The 24,288-nt window shown below is 36.1% G+C and overlaps 2 protein-coding genes across 2 annotated transcripts; both read right to left on the reverse strand.

Annotated features, from left to right (window-relative positions):
• Nucleotides 1-1,115: 1,115 nt before the first annotated feature.
• matn1 (matrilin 1) lies at nt 1,116-13,932 on the reverse strand. The gene is made up of 8 exons (XM_089123062.1): nt 12,228-13,932; nt 9,072-9,418; nt 6,619-6,841; nt 4,680-4,799; nt 2,899-3,300; nt 2,666-2,818; nt 2,507-2,587; nt 1,116-1,747 (listed from the first exon to the last, which is right to left on the reverse strand). The coding sequence occupies exons 1-8, from the start codon at nt 12,307-12,309 to the stop codon at nt 1,698-1,700; spliced, it is 1,458 nt and encodes a 485-aa protein (XP_088979188.1). The 5' UTR covers nt 12,310-13,932; the 3' UTR covers nt 1,116-1,697.
• A 1,867-nt stretch (nt 13,933-15,799) lies between these two features.
• On the reverse strand, nt 15,800-23,108 carry laptm5 (lysosomal protein transmembrane 5). The gene is made up of 7 exons (XM_039681167.2): nt 22,956-23,108; nt 21,247-21,355; nt 19,608-19,684; nt 18,264-18,392; nt 18,070-18,156; nt 16,226-16,318; nt 15,800-16,037 (listed from the first exon to the last, which is right to left on the reverse strand). The coding sequence occupies exons 1-7, from the start codon at nt 23,022-23,024 to the stop codon at nt 15,963-15,965; spliced, it is 639 nt and encodes a 212-aa protein (XP_039537101.1). The 5' UTR covers nt 23,025-23,108; the 3' UTR covers nt 15,800-15,962.
• Nucleotides 23,109-24,288: the final 1,180 nt, after the last annotated feature.

Below are 24,288 nucleotides of genomic sequence, written 5' to 3' on the forward strand. Positions count from 1 at the left end.
AGCAAAAAAACATGGATAAGTTTCCCATGTCAGCTTAGTCACCTTCAATTGACAAATATTAATGATATTAATGTGGCCCGTTTAACAGTGGCGGTTGCATAAACTGCTTAGACTAGTTTTAAAAGTTAGTCATCTACATTTTTTCATCAATACTGTTCCTAACTTTTAACATATCTAGATTGGTCTAATTGGAATTAGAAATGATTACTCATGGTTCACCCAAAAATGAAAATTCTGTTATCATTTACTCACCCTCATGTTGTTCCAAACCTATATGAGTTTCTTCTGAAGATTGTTGGTAATCGGACAGTTGACAGCCTATTGACTTCCATAGTAGGAAACAAATACCATTCTGCGGTCATTGGCTACTGTCAGCAACTGTTTTATTACATAATCTTCTTTTGTTTTCAACAGAAGTAAAGAAATTCATACATGTTTTCAACAACTTAAAAGTGTGAGTGATTACTATTTTCATTTTTGGGGGAACTGTCCCTTTTGGACACAGTCTTAAGTTAACATAGCGGCTAAGTTTATGCAAGTGGCCCACAGTTCATCCGCAGTTCATATGTTACTTTTTTGTTTACTTCTCCAGTAATTTAGTCCACTTAACCCCCTTCCCCCCATGTGAAATCACACAGAAGGCAAAATAAATGTGAAAAGAGTATGTTTGAATTGACTGAATTCATAAAAGAGTTGGCAAAAAGTACACAGATGGCTTATTACTTCCACTAAGACATATGATTGACACTTTACTATCCCGTGAGGCCAAGGGGGTTTATGAATGGTAGTCATGCAACTGACGCTGGTAGGTCATGTGACAATGACAACATGGCGAATCTAGTACGTACGGATTGCATGATTCACACACTACACATATAATGATAATGAAGGCTCTGTAGTAAGAGAGAACGCCTCTTCATCACAAGCTTTCATTACCGCTGCTATATTATGCACACAGTCACAGGCCCTTAGGCTTGCACATTACATCCCTCTGTACCCGGGGCTCCTAATAATTACACAGAATATTTTCTCTTATGTAAATCTTGTATTGAAGTGATCAAGCCTAACACGCATCTGTTCAACACACACACAAACAAGGACACAACAAACAAAGACACAGACACAAAAAGGGATTTTATTGAATCATCACAAGCAGCATGTTTAGCACTTGCAGAGTCAGTGAATGTTTGCCTGTGTGTGTGTGTCTGTGTGTTGTGTCTGTGTGTGTGTGTGTGTGTGCTTCATGGAGTGTTTAATCTGAGAAAATAATCAAGCATTCACACATTTATTTCAAGTCAAAACTTATATTAAATTACCATTACATATATATTCCTTATAAAATAATACTTTCGGGGCAGAATCTGAAAGAATTTGTTTGAGAAAGCTAGAATTAAGAAAGACTGTATTTAATAGACACACCACCTCCCCACAGGGAAGACTTTATTGTCCTTTGTTGTACTTCTCAGATTGTATAGTCAAGCTTACAGGGTTATGTTGAAGGGGGGGAGATGGTTGTTTGAAAACTGACTCCTTTCGCTTTTATTCAGTGCTCCATCCCCATGGACAATATAGTGATGAAGGCAAAGAGGCAGAAAGAAATGGAGTGGATCTAAAGCATCAGGGTCAGAGGTCACAGGAGACATTTTACACAAGAAAAGAAAGGGATGTTAGTGTAAGAATTAGAGGTTGGCTCCTTCTCAAACTATCTTGTTCTCCAGGGCAGTGATCCTTTTCGTCACAGCGTCCAGTGATGCTTTTGTCAAGGAAGTGATGCAATAGTACCATCCTAACCAGCTCTAAACATGTCTGATGCTTTATGCATTTATGGCTATAACATTTCTTTTAGAGATGCAACAATAACAAAATTCTTGCCATTGCGGGTAAGCTGATAAATGACTGATATTTTATTTACTATATTTTTATATACTTGTTTTATATTTATATACACAACTTGTTATTTTATATATTACATTTTTAATACAATATATTCAATTATATAATATTTTGTCTGAACAATTCAAATATGTTTGCTAAATATGATGTATATTTTATTTTTGTAGTATATTTTTTTTATTATTTTTATAGTTTACAATAGAATTTTTTATTTATTTTGTAATTAATTTAGTTAATTATTTGTTTTATAGAATTATTATTTTGAGGACAAAGTACAAATAGCTGAAAATGAGCATGCACAATAACATTTTCAATATCGGCCTGTATATATTCTATAAACCTTATATCTGCCATTACCCAATATGGAACCACTTTATCATGCATCACTAATTTCTTTTGATTTTAATTATCATACAGCGAGTCCAAAACCTTCTTAAAAAGGCACATCTTACCTAAAAACATAGAGATGACACATTCAGCTAATGTACATAAGCATTCAGTAGCATTTTGTAAGTCAATATTGAATATTAAGCGTAATAGGAATTTGTTTAGTGAATATTTTCAGCATGGCAGATGTGGAATTGAGCTCTGAACTCTGTTTAGGAAAGGATATATTTCTTTGTTAATGCCTGTAGTGCCTCCTCCACCTTTTTCTGGAACTTGACAAGGGAATTACATTCACAGGGATCTTCAACTGTAAGTAACAGGACAGCAAAATTTCAAAAGAAATATTCAATTGATTTCAATGCTTATTTTTTGTGGTTTTACTTACCTTGACAAACATTGATTTGCAGCTTCTTGGCAATTTGGTTCATGGTTTTGAAGTCTGCCGTGTAGAAGTAATGGTCAGCGACAGGGATAGAGGCGATCTCTCTCAGCTCGTCCTCGACAGCATTGCCAACGCCCACAGCAAACATTTCAACGCCTAAACACGCACACAGTGCACTGTAAAAACACTCATACACTTTACATTGCATTTCTGTGTGTGTGTTTTCCCCCCCTAACCGTTCTCCTTGGCCTTCTTGGCGGCGTCTCCAATGTAGTCTTGCGACCTGCCGTCAGTGAAGACAATACCGACCTTTGGCACTCCAGGTCTGGCGCCCTGGCTAGGAGTAAAGCTGTTGTCCACCAGGAAATTGATGGCCTGTCCAGTCATGGTTCCCCTCTCCATATAACCCATCTTTTTTACGGCTTCTTTAAGGGCCTTTTTGTTGTTGTAGCGTCCCAGAGGAAACTCCTGCTTCACAGAGCTGGAATACTGCACCAGTCCCACGTGAGTGTTGGTTTCTGACACGTCCAGTTTGTCGATGATCAGGTTGATCCATTTCTTGACCAGCTCGAAGTTCTCTGGTCTCACGCTCTTGGACCCATCGATCAAGAAGACCACATCTGCAGCGTTACTGCAAGCTGAGATAACAGAGATAAAGTGTTTGGTGGATAGGATTTCCAAACTAAACAGGGGAACAAGGGAACAGAAAAATATTTCTTCTTTTTTTTTTTTTTTACCAAAATGTAGTAAATAAATGTAGGACTCTCAAAGTTTATATATAAATATTTATTATAAGATTTATTTATTTATTATTACCATTTCATTTTGTTTCTCTTTTCTATAGAGGGGAGGCATGTGATTAATAGTGATTATACTATTGACGGCCCTAGATTTCAACAATAAAAAAAAATAAAATTAATCTGCATATATTTTTTAGGGATGTACTGTTATGAACATTTTTTTCGATACCGATAACCGATTATTCCTTATATTTGAAAGCTGATAACCGATATATTGGCCAATAAATCTAAATCCAAATTTATATATATTTTTTTAGAGCCTAAAACAAGCACATAATTAAAATGTTCTCATTATAATTTTATCTTGCTTATATGACAGGCGTGGCATATTACACTTTGTATTACTTCTGCATGTTGTGCTTAACTGTATTTTCCTTTTTGAAGTGATTTCAATCATATTTCAAGAAATTTAAAACCATGAGGCAAATAATGCTTTAATATAATATATTATCCAAATGTCCTGCTGATAACGATAACATTTAAAAAATTTCGTAAATCGGCCGATATTCGGTGGCCGATATATCGTGCATCCCTAATTTTTGTAAAAATCTTCCTTGCGACATAGTTTCTCTAATGTTTACACATCTAACCTTACTAGTGGGCATAAAAAGATATAAACTTAAAACAAAGTAAATTTTTTCCAGATATTTCCCAAAACTCAGTATAGCGACAATTCTATATTTTTGGATATTTTTTTTTATAATAATATTTTATAATTTCTTTTCTCACACATAATTAATGGGTCCTGAGAATTAAGAAAATGTATTTAAAATGAAATTAAATTTATTTAAAGCTTTTTTATTAATTCTCGAGTGCATTGGCCTTATATGTTTCTTAAGATCTCTTATCCGAAGAGCACGAATGCGAAGATTTTTACCCCAGTTGCACTCTTTGCATTTCTTGTTATATAATAACACATGAATAATAATATATGAAAATATATAGAAGTGTTATATTTTATAGGACAAGGATTTTGCCATATTTGGGTGGGGGGGGGGGGGGGGGGGCACATTAACAAGCTTAAAACCATAACTGAAGTCAAATTATAAATGGGCCATTAAGTCACATGATTTGTCCATTTAGAGTGAGTGTGTTTGTTGGTTAGTAAATGTTTCTTGATCACTAAGGGGTTTTATATACAGTACATCAAAATCTGCACAGGTATGAAGTCTTTTGCTCATGTGTTTGATTCTTACCCAACATTCACACATACTCACCGCTGCATGTTCGGCCGTCGCCCGTGAGTGTGTGACCATCTCTGCAGGCGCACTTGAAAGATCCGGGTGTGCTGATGCAAATGTGCTCACAGTCATGATCGCTTGTCGCGCATAGGTCCGCTACCATGAATGTAACACACACACACACACCGGGTGGGGGAAGGAAGGGTTAGCGAGGAGAGAATTACTCTATGTGAAAGTGGGAACTCAAGAAAATCAATGCGTTTTAACAATCTGCTGCACTTGAAACGAACAGCAAATCTTTAAAACACACTGAAATATGTCAGAGACTCAGGCACCTGAGGTCTCAATGTGGTTTGTCTCAGGTGGCTGTTTCTCTGACTTTCTACCGCATTGGTTCTCAACCTTTTAAATTGCGAAATTGTCTAATTTGAAAATTCTCAAATGTCACATACACAGCAAAGTCTTGTTTTTTCATTACAAAAATAAAAACTTCTTGAATCAAGATGCCTTTACTTGAGAAGCAAAATGACTTAATGTCTTGTTTTATGAAAATGTAATCAAAAAGAAGAATTTATGCCTAAAATAAATTTTAAAAAATCTGCCAGTGAAACAAAACAAAACCTAACATTTTATCCTACTTCACTGATGGATGTTTAGTCACTTCATGTTGTACAGTTTTTCAGTAAACAAGACTAAAAAAATATTGTCAGGATTTACTAAAGACATGTAGTCAGTTTACTGGTATTTTCAGCACAAGGCTATTTGATGTGCTATTTACATCTGGAAGACGTATTTTTAAGAGTGTTTGCTCATCTGTAAGACCGACGTCTATAGGACATTTCCTGCAGATGTCAAATAGACGTTTAGAAGATGTCTCTAAGATGTAATGATTTAGAATGCATGTTAAACTGACATATTATAAACGTCGTCTATTTGACATCTGACAGGAACTACTATGACTACTATGATACGATGGTCTTCCAGATGTAAATAAATAGCACATCAAATAGCCTTGTGCTATCTGGGAATGCCCAAAAAAGCATTAAATCTCATTAAAATGGTGTATGTATGACACGCCAATTAGTATTTCCAATTTTGGCGTGCTATCAATACGCATAATCGCTTTTTAGCGTGTTTATGAACGCCGTTGACTTAACGTCACATTGCTGGATACATAAATATAGGACCTACCCCAACCCCGTCCCTAAAACTACCCGTCATTGGGGTTATTAGTATTTATGAGTCTTCTCCTACCATCCTAGGAAAAAAAATATCGCTCCCCAGATGTAGATCTACATTTTGCTTTGTTTCGCTCGGACATTTAACGGCGTGTACATACACGCCGAATCACTCGGACATTTAACGGCGTAGACATACACGCATACACGCGGATTGCTCAAAATGTGTATAGATAACACGCCACTTGACTTGAAAGTAGCGTGTACTGTATGTTTACGCAAAAGTCATCATGATGCCATGTTGCGTCTTAATCGATTTTGCGCTTGGTAGATAGTGTTGGTCATTATGTAAATGAGCTGAGCACATTGTCATCCACAGAACTTTTGAGTGCTTTTATTCTATTGTTGTTTCACGTTAATTTGCCCTGTTTAGTAAATCTGGCCCTTCATTTCTTATGTCATCTTGCCTATCGAATAAACATATCTTGATTTAAAAGGTCTGTATATTTGTACTGGAAAACAAGACAAATACTGAGTAAGAAGTCTTTTTCCCAGTGTATCACCAAGCTGAGAACCACTGCACTGCAGCAACTACGATCACATCAGTGATGAATACACATGCTTTTACTTCCTCGCCCGGAGAGCCGAGTGCAGTGGAGCATCAAGCACAGGGTGGAGATCTTCTTCTGGAGTGAGATTAATGATAACATGCCCTCGTATAAACACCTTTACTATCGCTGGCCATGGTGAGGACAGTCTCCAGACCTCTATTCCCTTCCCCTCGTCCTCTCACTTACCACAGAAGGCCTCCTGGAACTTCTTGGTGAGCTTCTCAATGAGGCTGTAGCTCTCCACGTAGTCCACGTGATCATCCAGAGGCTCGCTGGCCATTTGCCTGAGCGTGGTCAGTTCCACACGGCCCACTCCGATGGCAAATATCTCAATGCCGGCCTCACGCGCCTTTGCTGCAATTTCACGGATGTTGTCCTGCGGTCTGCCATCAGTCACAATAATTGCCACCTGCAAATGTTTATCAATGCAGTTTTTTAATCAAATGATCTAAAACTGGAGAGATCCTTACATAATAGTAGATTCAGATGGTCATCTGGGCCTAATTCATCCATTGAGGATTACGTAATGCAAGATGCATGTTGTGAAAGAGGCTTAATGCTGTTAATGATCCCAATATGGGGGTTTTATGAGATTACTACACTCATTTTTTCACATTATTTATTTTTATTTTTTTGCAGAAAGTAGGCCTAACGATACAAATGTGGGGAAAAATAAGTGGTTCAAATGTTGACATATCTTACTAAGATTTTATAGATAGGTCATACTTGTTATTATGTACCTAAATGGACCATGGTGAACATATTGTTTGTGAACCCTGTTTTGTTTTCAGACATTTTTTATTAACTCTTGGTTCTGTTTCCAATCAGCACGTAGCGGCACGTATCGGCTGTGAATGCGTTGCAAATGTTCTAAAGAACGTGAGAGTTCATTTCTGTTGAAGTTGAGATAAAGAGTGAGAACTCAGTGAGAACACACACAAACACAGTTTTATCAAATCATACATCATCAGTAGCGGTTCACTTCCATGATTTAGTACGATTACATTCATATAAGCAGCAAACGGAACCGAGTTCGGAAAACAGTGTTTGGAAAACCAAACTGACTTCAGTCGAACATAGGTGTGCTGTCCGAAATCGCCCCTATACCCTTAAACAGGGCACTACTTGAGAGGACAGTCGTTTGTAGTGGTGTTCGAAACCATAGCGAAAGTTTTCAAGTGCACTTTTTCCATCCCACAATGCACTGCAATAACGAGTGTACAACTGATGTATGCTCAACAGCTAGAGAAAACCCATAATGCTCTGTAAGGGTAGTGCCGAATGAATTACCATGTCTCACCAGAAGGTGGCACTGCAGCTGAATCATCCATACATTCATTTTCCAAACCGCTGGTCCAATGTGGCTACAGCGTAGTATTATACTGTTATAAATTCCTTTTTACAGGATTATTAAATTGTTCAATTAAGATTTATACAATTTCCATGACAGAGTTCAAGATAAATCGTTTCATTACTAATGAAGCTGCCAGTTTGCAACGTTTAAAATGATTAATAAACGGAAAAAAACAAACTATGCAGAAGCGGCAGCCCTTCCTGCACACTCATTGTCCGAACTCGTTTTCATTGACTCTTCAAGTGGAGTATATTAGTGGACTAATGTGTAGGGAATAGTAAATGATGGTATGGGGACAATTTCAAACACAGCCTAATGTTAAAGGCATGGTAGGTAAGTTTGAGAAACTAGCAGAGAACTGCTGGATTTTGAAAGAGAAACTCCCACCCCCTCCCTTCTGGGCCCCTTCCAAAGCCACGCCCCCAAAACACATGAACACGTGATGCCGACCGCTCACCAACGCAGTGCATGGAGTGACATCACCATAGTTTGTCTGCGCTGATTGTATATGCAGGTGGTACTGGGAATTTTGACTGCTCTTTCTCTGCCATAATTGTGAGACTAGCTTTCGGCCGTGCCTCTCCTCTTTTGAAATGAGCGAGCGCGCGCATGTGGGCGGCTCCTGCAGCAGCAGGGGTGGAAACCATGGTAGCGAGGGAGAGTGACAGTCGCCCAGCCAATCATTGCATTCGTTCCGAATGGACAGAATAGCTGTGTTTATTGCAGCCCTGAGAGGACTACAGACACTCGATTTTTATAGTCTCCTTTTCAGAGTACTTACATTTCGATATGTATACGCTGATTTCACGAATTATTATGAAATCTTGAAGCTGCTGCGGCAATTTACACAATTGGATGTTAATGTCCAACATAGGATTTGTATATAGTTTTTTCCTGCTTCTTTTTTACGTTCTGAATTATACATAAAACATCATTTTTAATTTCTAAATTACTGTAAATAGTCTTATGAAGACTATATAGACCATCGCATTCGTGACTCTCCTATGATTAAAGGTGACACTTCCAATTTTCTTCCCACTGGAGCCATTACAAATTGGCGGCAGTGTGAAATCAGCGTATTGGTATATACAGTTTAAACTAATTTGGGAAAAGTATTTTAGAACTGCCTACCCTGCCTTTAAAGCACCCTTAGTGAAAAGTTGTTAAACTTTTTTTTCTTTTTTTCAAACATAAAGTACCTTTTGTGCATTTGAAAGTTTCCATTGATGTCAAAGGTTCTTCATGGAACCAGATGCCAATATTTATAAGCGTGTAGGACTCTGACCTTGCTGATGTCGGGGGATTTGCGCGCTCCCTCGGCTTCGCTGAAGGCCACGTTCATGGCGAACTGGATGGCCAGGCCTGTCATGGTCCCGGAGGACAGTGGCTCGATCTTGGACACGGCCTTGACAAGCGCAGCCTTGGTTTTGTGGGACTTCAGAGAGACCTCATTCTTCACCCGACTGGCGTAGTTCACGACACCCACGCGAGTAGCATCAGCTCCGACGTTCAAACCGTCGATCACTTTGGTCAGGAAGACCTTGACCTGCTCAAACTCAGCCGGCCGGACACTTCGAGAGCTGTCGATGATGAACACTACATCAGTGGGCTTTGTGTAACACAAGCCTGCAGCTGGAAAGAGTGAAAGAACAGAGGATGTAAATATGTGAGATCGATTGAATTCAATATGTTTAGACCCCAGACAGGCCAGACATAAATGATTTAATTAGTCACATTTTGGTATTTATTGATGATGGTAAAAAAAAAAAAAGCCTCAATGGGTTTCTATATAGAACCCTATAGGGTTCTTGACACAATTTGAAATGTTCTATATAAGGGGAAATGTCTTAAATGATTGCATAATATCTAAATGTGTAAGTTTTTTTCTTTTTTTCTTGTGATAAAGTATGTTTATGAGCCGTTTAATTCACAAAATTTCATCAAATTAATTAAAACTAAATGATTCAAATCTATATCCATGATGGGAACCCCTAAAATGTTCTATATATAAAGCACCTGAGGCATTTTTTCAAACTGATCTAACTTGAGGTAATTTTAGAAGAAATTAAAGGTCTAACCTGTGGGGACGGCATCCCGTCTAAGAATACACTATAACTGCCTTAACACTTCTGAAGTGTTCAATATGCTAAAAATCTTTCCTCAGCTGTGCAGCATCAGTGACACCCCTCCTGATGTAATGAAGGTTTATTCACGACAACAGAGAAACTCCGAACAGATTACACACATTTATGCACATTTACTTCATTCTTGATCATTAAACACTGAGAGAGAATCATTTGACATTAACATGATGCATGCATGTGATGTGGAGATATTATTCCCAGTACGACCTCACTGGTTACATACCCAATTGAATCATACAATCTAAATATTAAAGTCACCCTGTCAATCATTTTATCCCTTAAAACTCATCTTTGATCACCAAAATGAGATATTTCAAAGTTTTGTCCTTGAAAAATACATTTCTTAATGCCTTAAAATAGTTTGAATGTAATTCTACACCCTTGCCTTCATTTTAGTATATGCGGTTCGATTAATATGCAAATGAGCCCCGCCTCCACTCACCCATACAGCTCAGAGATTCACTCGTTGATGATCCCACATTGATCTGATTGGTTACAAGGTCGTTTGTGACATCAGAAACACCAGTGATTTTTTTTTTAGACTGTCTTTGGTTCAGTTTTAAGGAGAAAATACTGTGGTGAACTACTATAATAATGGTGTTACCTTATGAATTTGCACACAGTTTGTCTTAAAGCACATTAAAAACACCACATAGACATATAAACAACATTAAAAGCTTGATTTTCACCACATGGGGACTTTAAATCATGGAAGTGATTAAACTCTCCTGCATTTATTTTAAAAAAAAACTGTTAAACAGTGTACAAATTGGGGTGTGGGAAAAAAAGTGAGAGTGAAAAGCCAGACAGGCTGCGTGTAGCTCAATAAATGTATACAGTGTTTGCTGTTCTCATAATAACTCCCATTGATTATACATTCAGCCTCAGGTATGCATGCATGCACGGATTTACACACACACACTCACGCACAGGCCCTCTTTGTGTACAAATGTAGACATTTGAAACCTTAAAAACACATTTTCCTTGAGGACATACAAGTTGTGTACAACCACTGGAAACACAACCCTAATTACCTACTTGATTGAAGCATCTCTCTTAGTTTTTAACACCTAGACCTACGAAAATTAAACTAATGTAATATTTAAATACCAGGCACATGCAGGTTTAAAACACAGAAAAGCACTGGAGGAGGTACAGACTTTAGAACATGCTCTTTAAAGGTAATTTGCGAAAATTAAAAACAAAAATATAGGTGAATATAGTGAATTTAAACACCTTTACCACCTCAGTCTTTCTACAGATGTGATAATGCTTTGTCCACACTTGAACCAGCAAAACTAGCAAAAAAGTCAATGCTGAGCAAAATAACTATATGTTAAGTCTTGTTTACTGAAAAACTGTGCTTAAAATAAGATTAAGATTAGAAAAATAATCTTGTATTCCATTTGAATTACTGTAAGTTTATTTTTAGCAGATATTTCTTTTATTATTCTGGCTTACAAGAGTGTAAGCCAGTCTTACAGAAGAGTGTAAGACTTAACAAGAGTCTTAAGTCTTACACAAGAGTGTAAGACTTAACATCTAGAGTCATTTTGCTTCTCAAGCAAATGTGCCTTGATTTAAAGGAGTAGTTCACTTTTAAAAAAAACTTTTGCTGATAATTTCCTCACCCCCATTTCATACAAGATGTCCATGTCTTTCTTTCTTCAATCGAAAAGAAATTAAGGTTTTTGATGAAAACATTCCAGGATTTTCTACATATAATGGACTTTACTGGGGTCCAAACGGTTCAAGGTCCAAATGACAGTTTCAGTGCAGCTTCAAAGGGCTTTAAACAACACCAGACGATGAATAAGGGTCTTAGCTAGCGAAACCATCGGTCATTTAAAAAATAAATACAAAAGTTTAAGTTTTATAAGCACAAATGCTCACCTTGCTCTGATGCGCGTTCGTGACTCTCTAGTTCAAACTCGTTCATCAAAATGAACGAATCTTTTTTCGAGTCATGACTCGAATGGTCCTAGATAAGACCCTTATTCATCGTCTGGTTTCGTTTAAAGCCCTTTGAAGCTGCACTGAAACTCTTGAACCGTTTGGTTCCCATTGAAGTCCATTATATGGAGAAAATCCTGAATGTTTTCATCAAAAACCCTTAATTTCTTTTTAACTGAGAAAAGAAAGACATGGACATCTTGGATGACATGGGAGTGAGTAAATTATCAGCAAAAGTTTTTTTTTTTTTTTAAGTGAACTACTCCTACTAAAACATTAATCCTGTTGGCACCAGTGATAAATGAATGACATTGATGGATGTGTTAATGATGCTCTTTTCTTACCCATAGCAGCAGCATTTCTCAGATCCATGGTGGCTTGAGCTCCCAGGATGCATAGCAGCATCACAAACCCCGGCAACGTCATACTGTAATGCGGCGTGAGTCCTAATGACCTGCTCGACTACCAGAGACAGACTGATTCACAGTGAGAGAAACATGCAGGTTATCAACACACACATATTCACAGATACACACTTAATTTTGGAGACCCGCCCTCAAATCCGTCTCCCCGAGGTGGACGAGCCGTTTTGGGAGGAGGGGGATACCTGTCCCGAAAAAAAACCTAGAGTTTGGGTAGGAAAGACAAACACACCTTGATCTGTGTATGTGTTTGTATAAGAGAAACCGGGTTCATTCGGAGCCCTAGGAGGGGTCTCTAACTTGAGGTTGAACTCAAATAAACATTAAGATGAATCTGTCTTTTCTGGGAACTTTTCCTCTCAAATTAATCTCACACACGCAGGAATTTATGCACAGGAATTATGTGGGAAGCCTCCGTTCCTGATCCAACACAGACTGCCCTGTTCAGACTGTGTGTACGTGTATGTCTGTGTTTTTCTACTATACACACCATGCCGTGTCTAGTGTGCCTGCTGGGAAATACCAGTATTGCACGTGAGCACGCATGTCTGAGACCAAATTTAATAATATTGAGTGTGAAATGCCATTTCTAAAAGGTTTTTATTAGAGGTGCTGACCACATGCAACATGTAGTTGTGTATTATGAGATATTTCAGTATTTATTATAAATTATTTATCTGTGCGCATCATTTATTTATTTATTTTTTAATGAATGTGCCTCGTAATCTTTATTCTTTAATCAAAATAACTTCCACTCCCTTTTGCACAAAGAGGGCGGGGCAACCTGTCAGTCAAACAAGGATCGACCAATAGCAATCAATCAATTCCCCACAAACAAAATCAAGTCCCGCCCCCTACATTTGTTCTTGTTTGAGAAGCCGTTTCACTCAATATACATTACAATAGGAGGAGAAGGCTATCGCAATTTCTGTTTCGTGTTGACTTGACGTAATTTATTCATTATTTACTGGAACGTGTCTTTCTGAACCTCTAAAGGAAATGAAAATTAATAGTGACCACAACAATCAAGCTAGATTTATGGTGAACAATGACTTAATTTCAGTCAGATATTGGATGGTTTGAGAAGACCTGAATTTCATAGCACCAGTTGTTGACAGCTTTTATGGGTTTCTTTTGCCTAGCCACCATCCAATAAACCATTTCAGAAGAAAGCAGCTTAAACATATCGTTTTTAGTTTTTGTTCCAGAGAATAAATGAGTTTTGAATGACATAAGGGAAAGCTGCCTGCGAAGTACTCAGGAACACTCAGAAAATAATTCCCCGGTAGTCCTGTTTGTCTATGTAAATGGAGTGTGTGTGTTTGTTTATATATTGCATAACACAGCCATTAAGGTTTGTGAACACACACTGTTTCTCTCTGCCTCCTGCTTCCATCCATCCATCCATCTATCGCCAACCTGCCGGAAAAAGCCCTACGTACCTGAAGTGTGCCAGTGACTTCGACAAGAACATTAAAGTTTCCTTATTTCTTGCACCTTCTGTGCCACAGTACAGCTTACTGGAAAACAGAAGTATAAAGTCACTTTATAATTCTTTTTAAAGAAATGATTCGCTATTGACCAAATTAAGTGTAAACTAAAGTAGATATAACACTGTGAACCATTTAAAAAAAAATTTATTATTAATAAATATTTAAAAAAATTGTATTTACATTACTGTTCAAAAGTCATGAGTCGGTAAGATTTTTTAACGTTTTTTTTAAGAAAAGCCTCTTCTGCTCACCAAGACTGCATTCATTGGAATTCAAATGCAGTAAAAAACAGTAATATTGTGAACTATTATTACAATTTGAAATAACTGTTTTTTAAGCTGAATATCTTTTTAAATGTAATTTATTTATTTATAACATTATATAAAGCAATTCATATATTTCATCATTTTGCCTCTTAAAGGAGTAGTTCACCTTTAAAAAAAACTTTTGCTGATAATTTACTCACCCCCATGTCATCCAAGATATCCATGTAGTCATTTCTTCAGTTGAAAATGAATTAAGGTTTTTGATGAAAACATTCCAGGATTTTTCTCCATATAATGGACTTCAATGGGGTTCAAACGGTTCAAGGTCCAAAAGACAGTTTGAGTGCAAACTGCAAATTGTTGAAAGGGCTTTAAACGATTCCAGACGATGAATAAGGGTCTTATTAAGCGAAACGATCGCTCATTTTAAAAAAAAAAATAAGAAAGTTTTAATTTTTATAAGCACAAATGGTCGCCTTGCTCTGTTCTGTGATGCACGTTCGTGACTCTCCTATTTGAACTCGTTCATCAAAATGAACAAATCTTTTTTCGAGTCATTTGGTTCATTCAACCAACGAAATAAATGAATTAACTCAGTAATTAGAAGATTCATTCATTTTGATGAACGAGTTCGAACAGGAGAATCACGAACGCGCATCACAGAACGCCATTTGAGCTTGTAAAACTTAAACTTTGTTATTTATTTTTTAAATGAACGATCGTTTCGCTTGATAAGACCCTTATTCATCGTCTGAAATTGTTTAAAGCCCTTTCAACAGTTTGCAGTTTGTACTGAAATTGTCTTTTGGACCTTGAACCGTTTGGTTCCCATTGAAGTCCATTACATGGAGAAAAATCCTGGAATGTTTTCATCAAAAACCTTTTTTTCTTTTCGACTGAAGAAAGAAAGACGTGGATAGCATGGATGACATTGGGGTGAGTAAATTATCAGCAAAAGTTTTTTTTAAAGTGAACTACTCCTTTAAGTGAAATGTATTTTGATGTTATAATTTTTTTGGTATTTTTACTGGAAAACAAGCATTTGGCACCTCTTTTTTCAGTGCATTTAAACCACATTGATCACGATGTGAAATGTTTTTTTTTTTTTTTGCATTTTATAATATTATATCAAGCAATTCATATATTTGATAATAGGAATTAAATATTCCCTGCACACATACAGCAGAAAAAAACCCCGCTTCACATTAGTTACTATCTCATAATCATAAAATCCCCCAGATGTCACTAGTTTCTGACTCATGATGACCAGACAATAATGAACCGAAAATAAACTGCAAAAATGATTTTCTTAGTATTTTTGTCTTGTCTTCCATTACAAATATCTAAACATTCTTAAATCAAGATGATGACTAACAAAAATGACTTAAGTCTTGGTTACGGAAAGAAATGATCAAAATCAAGCGAGTTTATCCTTTAGACAAGTGTCAGTGAGATCATAAAAAAAAATAAACATAATTCAAAGGAAAACAAGATTAACTTTCTGACCCCGCTGGCAGATATGTTATCTTGTCTAAAGCACAAACTCGCTTAATTCTGAATGTTTTTTCAGGAAACAAGACTTAATATCTTGTCATTTTTCCTCTAAGTAAATGTATTTTGATGTTATAATGGTTTGGTAATTTTTCTGCAGTGCATTTAAACCACAACAGATATTGTTAAAACAGTCTTCCTTCACCGTGAACCGGTGAGGACACAATAATCAGAAACACATTAATTACTCACTAATTACCTTTATTGTGTGAAAGCAGGAATACAAGCGTAGACGTGTGTTTATGTGCTGCATCTGGTTGTTAGCATGTGTGTGAATATTTGTGCTTATTGTGGTTTATCTTTTTTTGCGTCATAAAGCCATGCAGGAAATACGAATGCGTATAATTTTAGGGCTCTTGATAGGTCGGGGGTGTGTCTTCTGCTTTCATTTTGAGAGCCTCATCATAAGAAGGAAGCTTCACCTGTTAGTCAAAAACACAACAAATGCCGATTTGTTTTATTTGATCACGATGGTATAAACTATTAAAAGAAGATCGGAAGGGATTGGGTAGTGGCTTGGGATTGTATATTTATAATTTATTAAACAACAACATTACAAATGCTTTATCTTCTGACACCAAAGAACAATCTGTACTATAACTGCACTTACTGTCACAGCATTTCCAGTGTCAACATGGATGGCAGAGACTCTTTTTTCCTTCAGGGCGTAGAAACACTTCATTGACACCTGAAAGACGTACACCTACACAGAACACACACACACACATAGGGATACTGATAAAAGCCCAAATGCACAACATGATTCTAAACGTATAAATGAACACACAGCTATGCAGAAACCATCCAGAGGGCAGTTTAATTTCCCTCTACCTTCTCCTAAAGCCTCCTCAATCAGCACACACGCTATGACTGGCTCTATACATCGTCTTTACACCTCAAACACGCTTACTGGCAAAACAAGCGCTGGTGTAGACTGTACAATTCAGAACAGCAGACAAAACAACAGTGTGTGTGTGTTTGTGTGCGTGTGTGAGTGAGTTTGTGTGTGTGTGTGTGAGTTTGTGTTTGTGTGTGCGTATGTTTGTATGTGCATGTGAGAGAGAGAGTGAGTGTGAATAAAGTTGTATGTGTTTGCATGAGTTTGTTTTTAATAGAATGATGACACATCATATCTGTGTTTGTGTGTATAGATTGGTATTACATATTTTTTAAACAAATTATATTATCGTCATAAACCACAGTTAAATTACTTTTACTTTTTACTTTAATTCAGCAAAGACATTTCAGTAAAGACTTTCCATAGACATAATTATTTTCATACTGTACACATAAATACCATAACCATCCTACAGTACTCTGCATTTGCACTCTGCATTTTTACATTTTCAAAAAAATATAATTATCATTGTAAGCAGTTTTCCTCATGGGGACTAAAAATAAGAAGACATATTTTGTCCTCTTAACAGGGTTTAGCAGGGCCAGCACCCAAATGATAGGGGGTAAGAAAGATAAAGATGGTGTTAAAGGAGTAGTTCACTTTTTAAAAAAAACTTTTGCTGATAATTTACATTCCAGGATTATATAATGGACTTCAATGGGGTCCAAACGGTTCAAGGTCCAAAAGACAGTTTCAGTGCAAACTGCAAACTGTTCAAAGGGCTTTAAACGATTCCAGACGATGAATAAGGGTCTTATTAAGAGAAACGATCGCTCAATTAAAAAAAAAAGTTTAAGTTTTATAAGCTCAAATGCACGCCTTGCTCTGTTCTGTGATGCGCATTCGTGACTCTCCTGTTCAAACTTGTTTATCAAAATGAACAAATCTTTTTTCGTCATTTGGTTCATTCAACGAACGAAATGAACGAGTTGACTCTGGAAAAGATTCGTTCATTTTGATAAACGAGTTCGAACAGGAGTCACGAACGCGCATCACAGAACAGAGCAAGGCGTGCATTTGAGCTTATAAAACTTAAACTTTGTTTTTGTTTTTTTTTTGTTTTAAATGACTGATCGTTTCACTTGATAAGACCCTTATTCATCGTCTGAAATCGTTTAAAGCCCTTTGAACAGTTTGCAGTTTGCACTGAAAATATCTTTTGGACCTTGAACCGTTTGGTACCCATTAAAGTCCATTATATGGAGAAAAATCCTGGTTTGTTTTCATCAAAAACCTTAATTTCTTTTCGACTGAAGAAAGAATGACATGGAGATATTGGATGACAAGTGGGTGAGTGAATTATCAGCAAAAGTTTTTTTTCAAGTGAACTACTCCTTAAATTCAAACATAAACTAGATTATTTTTCTTACCCCATTGGCAGATCATTTAGCTTGTTTTTATGCAAAAACTCACTCGACAATGACTCAATATCTTATGTCATTTTACTGCTTTCGAAAATTCAGAGTTTTTAGATATTTGGACTGGAAACATGAGAAAAATACAAAGAAAAGCATTTTTTGCAGAGCGCGCACACGCAAACACGCGCACACACACACCTTCAGCAGTATTTCCACCATAAAGAGCACACTGTACCACATGGTGAACTGGCCAATGTCCTCCTCATTCATCGCAGAGACTCTTCTCTGCCAGGGACACACACACAAGTACACATTAATCGGGTGAAATTATGTTGAAATGAGTAAGTCAGTATTCAGTTTTGTGTCATTTTGTGTGCAGGAATGATTCTCACGACAGCTTGCAGCATTTCTTTATAGCTGGAGGTCCCGGGAAGACCCCAGGCTCCGTTAAACAGCGAGAGAAAACTGAGACTCAACTCCGCCACCATCATCAGCGAAAACGGAAGCACGAACATCGGGCCCTTACACACAGAGAGAGAAATGGTGAATCACACATTCAGTCATTCACATTCGCTGTTTCCCTGTTGTAGACTGATCAGGTTTGAAAGGTGTAGTTTGGAGAAAGCGCACGGATTCTGTGTTTCACCACCTTCATAAATATTGAGACAAGCTCTCTTTCTGGAACCTGGATAAATATGGTGCACACTCACACACACATAACCATTTTACCTATGCAAACTCACATTCAATAAAACAAAAACTGACTAGACTTATTCAAAATGTATCAACACACAGAGCGTTTCATTACCAATTTAGTAAGTATATTTGACCTTGGTTGCACAGATTTATTATTGTTCTTGTAAACTTGTCCCAGTCAGAGGAGAATGAGTTATTTTCTGGAATGAATATAGTGTTCAGTATTATAATGGCATGAATATTTATGTTCCAGGTTCAAGGAAATAATATAGTAAGTGAAAGCTATAAGAAAAATAACATTTAAAAATAACCTTTAGTTTCAAGAATAAGACTATTATTCAATTATTAATAAAATAGGGGTTTACGAAAGGGTATTAGAAGATTAGTAAGTAAGTAAGGTCAGTAAGATTTTAATAAAAATACTTTTATTTAGCAAGGAAGCATTAAAGTGACTGGAGTAATGATGCTGAAAATTCAGCTTTGATCACAGGAATAAATTACATTTTAAAAACGATTAAAATAGCAAACAGTTATTTTAAATTGTAATAATATTTCACAAAAATATAGTTTTTGTTGTATTTTTGATTATTGTAGCCTTGGTGAGCATGAAAGTCTTCTTGCAAAAATATCCATAAAAGAATCATACTGACCCCAAACCTTTAAACGATGCATACATTGTGTTCCCGTTGAAATGCGATTTATTATTAGTATGATTGGGTAGTAAGAAAGCATTTATTCGAAATGTACATTTTTAATCTTGACCTAAAATGGGATATGCATTTTGCTTCTTTAATTGTCTCATATGTAACAACCACTTACAATTCACCTTAAGTGATATTTAATGGATTTTTTTCAATAAATAAAACTGAAATATTAACTAAACTCATATCTATGCATTTATTCATACATTAATGTGTTCTAATGTTTTTCATAATGCATCCCCCCCCCCATAAACCGCATTTCCATGTGTTGATGTTGCGAGTGCAGATGAAAGTCCAGCACACACACACACACACACACACACACACACACACACACACCTTGCGTTGAGAGAAGAACACCAGCACAGCAGAGATGGACATCATGACCAGCATCAGAATATTAGTGCTGATGTCAACTGGAAAACAGAGAGACAATATGAATGAATGAATTATCTATCAATATTATTATTATTTCTATGATTGTTTTTTGTATGTTATGCTAAAGGATTAATTAATATATGCAAAGTCTTATACCGAACAATGTTTGGTCAAGATGCAGCATTTAGGGCTTTTTATATTGATTTTATTGAACCATTGCTGTTTTTATTGATATAAAAAATATATAATAATCTAGTGGGGGACATAATCTGATGCCCCTGACAATCTGTGATTCAAAATATCACACTAATGTTCAATAGCTTGGGGTCAGTAAGATTTTTTTTTTTTTAAGAAATCCATACTTTTATTCAGCCTGGAAACATCAAATGTGTCAAAAGTGACAGTAAATACGTTTATAATGTTACTAAATATTTCTATTTCAAACACCATTTATCAAAGAATCTTGAAAAAAAAATTATCATGGTTTCATCAAAAAAAACACTGATATTATCAGAAATGTTTCTTGAGCATCAAATCATATTAGAATGATTTCTGAAGGATCATGTGACACTGAAGACTGGAGTAAGGTGCTGATAATTCAACTTTGATCACAGAAATAAAATAAATGTTACAATATATATTACAATAGAAAACAGTTATTTTAAATGTAATAATATAAATAATAAAATGTAATAATATTTCAAAATATTTTGACTGCATAACTGTATTTTTTATCAAATAATTGCAGCCTTGGTGAGCATAAGAGACTTTTTCTTTCAAAAACAATAAAAATTGAACAGTAGTGTAGGCTTAAATATTTCTGAAGAACGTGGTGATGATCATGTGAACTCTTGGGTCAAAAACTTTTGCTGATAATTTACTCACCCCCATGTCATCCAAGATGTCCATATCTTTCTTTCTTCAGTCGAAAAGAAATGAAGGTTTTTGATGAAAACATTCCAGGATTTTCTCCATATAATGGACTTCAGTGGGGTCCAAACGGTTCAAGGTCCAAATGAGAGTTTCAGTGCAGCTTCAAAGGGCTTTAAACAACACTAGACGATGAATAAGTGTCTTATCTAGCGAAACGACCGCTCATTTACAAAATAAATAATAAAGTTTAAGTTTTATAAGCACAAATGCTCGCCTTGCTCTGTTCTGTGATGAGCGTTCGTGACTCTCCTGTTCGAACTCATATATCAAAATGAACAAATCTTTTTTTGAGTCATATGGTTCATTCAACGAACGAAATGACTCGAAAAAAGATTAGTTAAACGTAAAACGTAAACTTTTGTATTTATTTTTGAAATGAGCGATCGTTTCTCTAGATAAGACCCTTATTCATCGTCTGGTGTCTTTTAAAGCCCTTTGAAGCTGCACTGAAATTGTCTTTTGGACCTTGAAGTCCATTATATGGAGAAAAATCCTGGAATGTTTTCATCAAAAACCTTAATTTCTTTTCGAATGAAGAAAGAAAGACATGGACATCTTGCATGACATGGGGGTGAGTAAATTATCAGCAAAAGATTTTTTTTTTAAAGTGAACAACTCCTTTAAACGTATCCTTAAAATCAAGTGTAACTGAATGAAGTGAACTCACAGACACGCTGGCCCTTGAGAGCCGTTGATTCATGATAGTAGACAGAATATTCCGGTTTATCCCATGAAACCGTAAGAAAGATGCCCACCAGTTTCAGCACATTAACAATCTATAGAGACGACACACACACACACACAAACACAGAGGGGGTACAGATGAGATGCATGTGACAGAATGAATTCATAAAGGTAAGCGTGTGTCTCAGTGTGTGTGTGTGTATTCTGGCAGCCGGTCTGTTTGGTCTGTCTCCTCCGAGCCAACACCAACAGAACAAGTTACACAAGAACAGCGGTTCATTCAGAAAAACCTGTAAAAGTGTAAATTACATTACACAGACACAACCTCCTCCCTCACATAGAAATGCTATAGACGTATTTATATTTATTCCTAAATATATCGATTTCTCACACAATCCTTTTTAGATCAATATGTAAAAATGTCTATGCATGTTAGTTTCTCTGTCTATGCATCGAATCTATTGGTCGCTAAATAAATATCAGCTTCAGATAAAGAGATGGATAATGCTGTATGACAAACATTGTGTTTAACTTTATTTCAAGGGAACATTCTTGTAACAATAAGTAACTTTATGTAAACTCGCTCTCATTAGACTATTAGTAGACTGATAGATTAGGGCAAGTAGATTAAATTGACATGTATTTGCAAAGTAACTTCAGTAACACTTTACAATAAAATTCATTAGTTAACGAAAATGAACTAACAATGAGCAAAATATTTGTTACAGTATTTATTAATCTTTGTGAATGTTAAATGAACAAACAATGAACAACTGTATTTTTATGTTAGTTCACGGTGCATTAACTAATGTTATTAGTAAATGTTGAAATTAACAGATTAATAAATGCTGAAGTAGAATTGTTCATTCACTGCAAAAAAAAATGCTTTTCTTACTTAGTATTTTTCTCATGTTTCCAGTCCAAATATCAAAAAATTCTTAAATCAAGATGAATTTTCTAAAGCAGTAAAATGACATAAGATATTAAGTCTTGTTTTCTGGGAAAATTAATCAACATTAAGTGAGTTTTTGCTTAAAAGCAAGCTAAATGATCTGCCAATGGGGTAAGAAAAATAATCTAGTTCCTGTTTGAATTAACACTATCTTTATCATTTTGCTTCTTTTTTTTTAAGCAAAAACTCAATTTAATTTATATCAATTCCCCGTAAAACAGGACATAATATCTCATGGCATTTTACTCATCTAGTAAATGCATCTTGATTTAAGAATTTTTGGAAATTTGGACTGGAATCAAGACAAAAATATTAAGCAAGAAAATCATTTTTTCATTTTTTCTGTTCTAATGAACTAACTAATGAACCGTATTGTAAATTGTTTCCATTATTTCTAGTCAGTGTAATATCTGTTGGGGAGCATCAAAATAAAGTATCAGCAGATATTAAGCAGACAGTCTACTAATGCTTAAATGAGAGCTAGATAACATGTAGTTGCAAAGTTACTTTTAGTTATTAAAATATCTAAAGTGGACTATCGATATTGAATCTGTGGCTCAGGAACTGACTGTGACTTCAAAATGGAGCCAGCTTCCTCTTTCTGCACTAAAATGAGACAAATGACACATAACAGCAACAAAATGGCCATGTTAATACTGCAAGTGAATGCAAGTTCTAACTATATAAACACACACTGTACGCAGCATCTAATGGTGTGTGTGTGTGTGAAGCTGTTTTACCAGATATATGATGGCAAACGAGAGGGTCGCCGTGTTGACATGGCAGCAGAGAGTCCTTGTTCCAGACATCTTTCTCTCCGTCTCTTTCTCAATGAGAACAAGCGAGCTGAAACACTCAGAAACACACACGTAAATCCACCCTGCGTCTACTGATGCTCATGCAAGTTCCTGTATGGTGGTCAGGGCTTCCTGTGCACTTTCCGAGAACTTCGTCAATTATTTCTGCCATCACCTTAGGCTTATTTTAGTGATTTTTATCATGAGTTCTACCATAAGAATCTACATTTGAAGTTCTGTGAAAGGATGCATCAGTTTTGTGATGCACAACCGCATTTAAAGATGAGTTTGAACATTGATTATGCGAAATAACTAACATATTTATGGCCTAACACAAGAGTAAGAGTAACTTTCTGAGTGACGGTTCAAATCTAAGACACAGGAAAAAATAAATACATAGTAACACTTTATTTTGATAGTACACTTTAGACTACTGACTATAAATAACTTTACAACTACGTCAATATTTTCTACTAACCCTAACCTATCAGTCTCTAATTTAGAGTTAGTTGACATGTAGTTGCAAATTAATGAAAGTTAGTTGACATGTAGTTGCAAAATTACTTATAGTTAGAATGTACGAAGTTGGCTATCGAAACACAGTGTAACCAAATAAATAAATAAACGGTACTTCAATAAATTGTAATTAATTTAGCATTAATAGTATTTAAGTGTGTTTTTGCATGAACCAGCCTTATAACAACTACTCATGGATTCCTCACTTAACATGACTGAAGTTTGCATTTCCAATCATTTAATTTATAAGTATTAAGAGGTCAGACTAAAACCAAACATGCCACAGGCGTTTACTTTTATCTCGCTATATCTGAAAGCAACAGGAAGTGGAAGGGAACTAGAGCATGCATTTGCGTATGTGTGACAGTTATATTAACACTGCGAAAGAGCAGGCTGTGGTGTAATGATCATGCAGTGTTTCTGACATCTTCTCAATTGTTCTGTGTACAAAAAATATATCAATCGCACCTGAACGTAGCGGAGTAAATCTATGGAGAAAGAGAAGAAAAAGTATGGTGAGGTGAGGAGGTCAGAGGAGGATTGAATTATTCAACAAAAACTTTTAAAAAGGCCTCAGAAGTGTGTTGTAGAGAAGTGCGCAGGTCTGAGATCAATGCGCTTGTAAAACAGCGTCCCCTTGTGGTCTTCTACAGGTGCTCTCATGCTTTAACCCTCAATCTCTGGCTGCGGCTGAAATTGCATACTTCCTTACTAAATAGCAGGCCTGAAAACATCCTACCCTGTGCATATGCCTGATTTC

This window comes from Pimephales promelas, chromosome 18 (genome assembly GCF_988280905.1).
Source record: "Pimephales promelas chromosome 18, fPimPro1.hap1.1, whole genome shotgun sequence".
Lineage (NCBI taxonomy): Eukaryota > Metazoa > Chordata > Actinopteri > Cypriniformes > Leuciscidae > Pimephales > Pimephales promelas.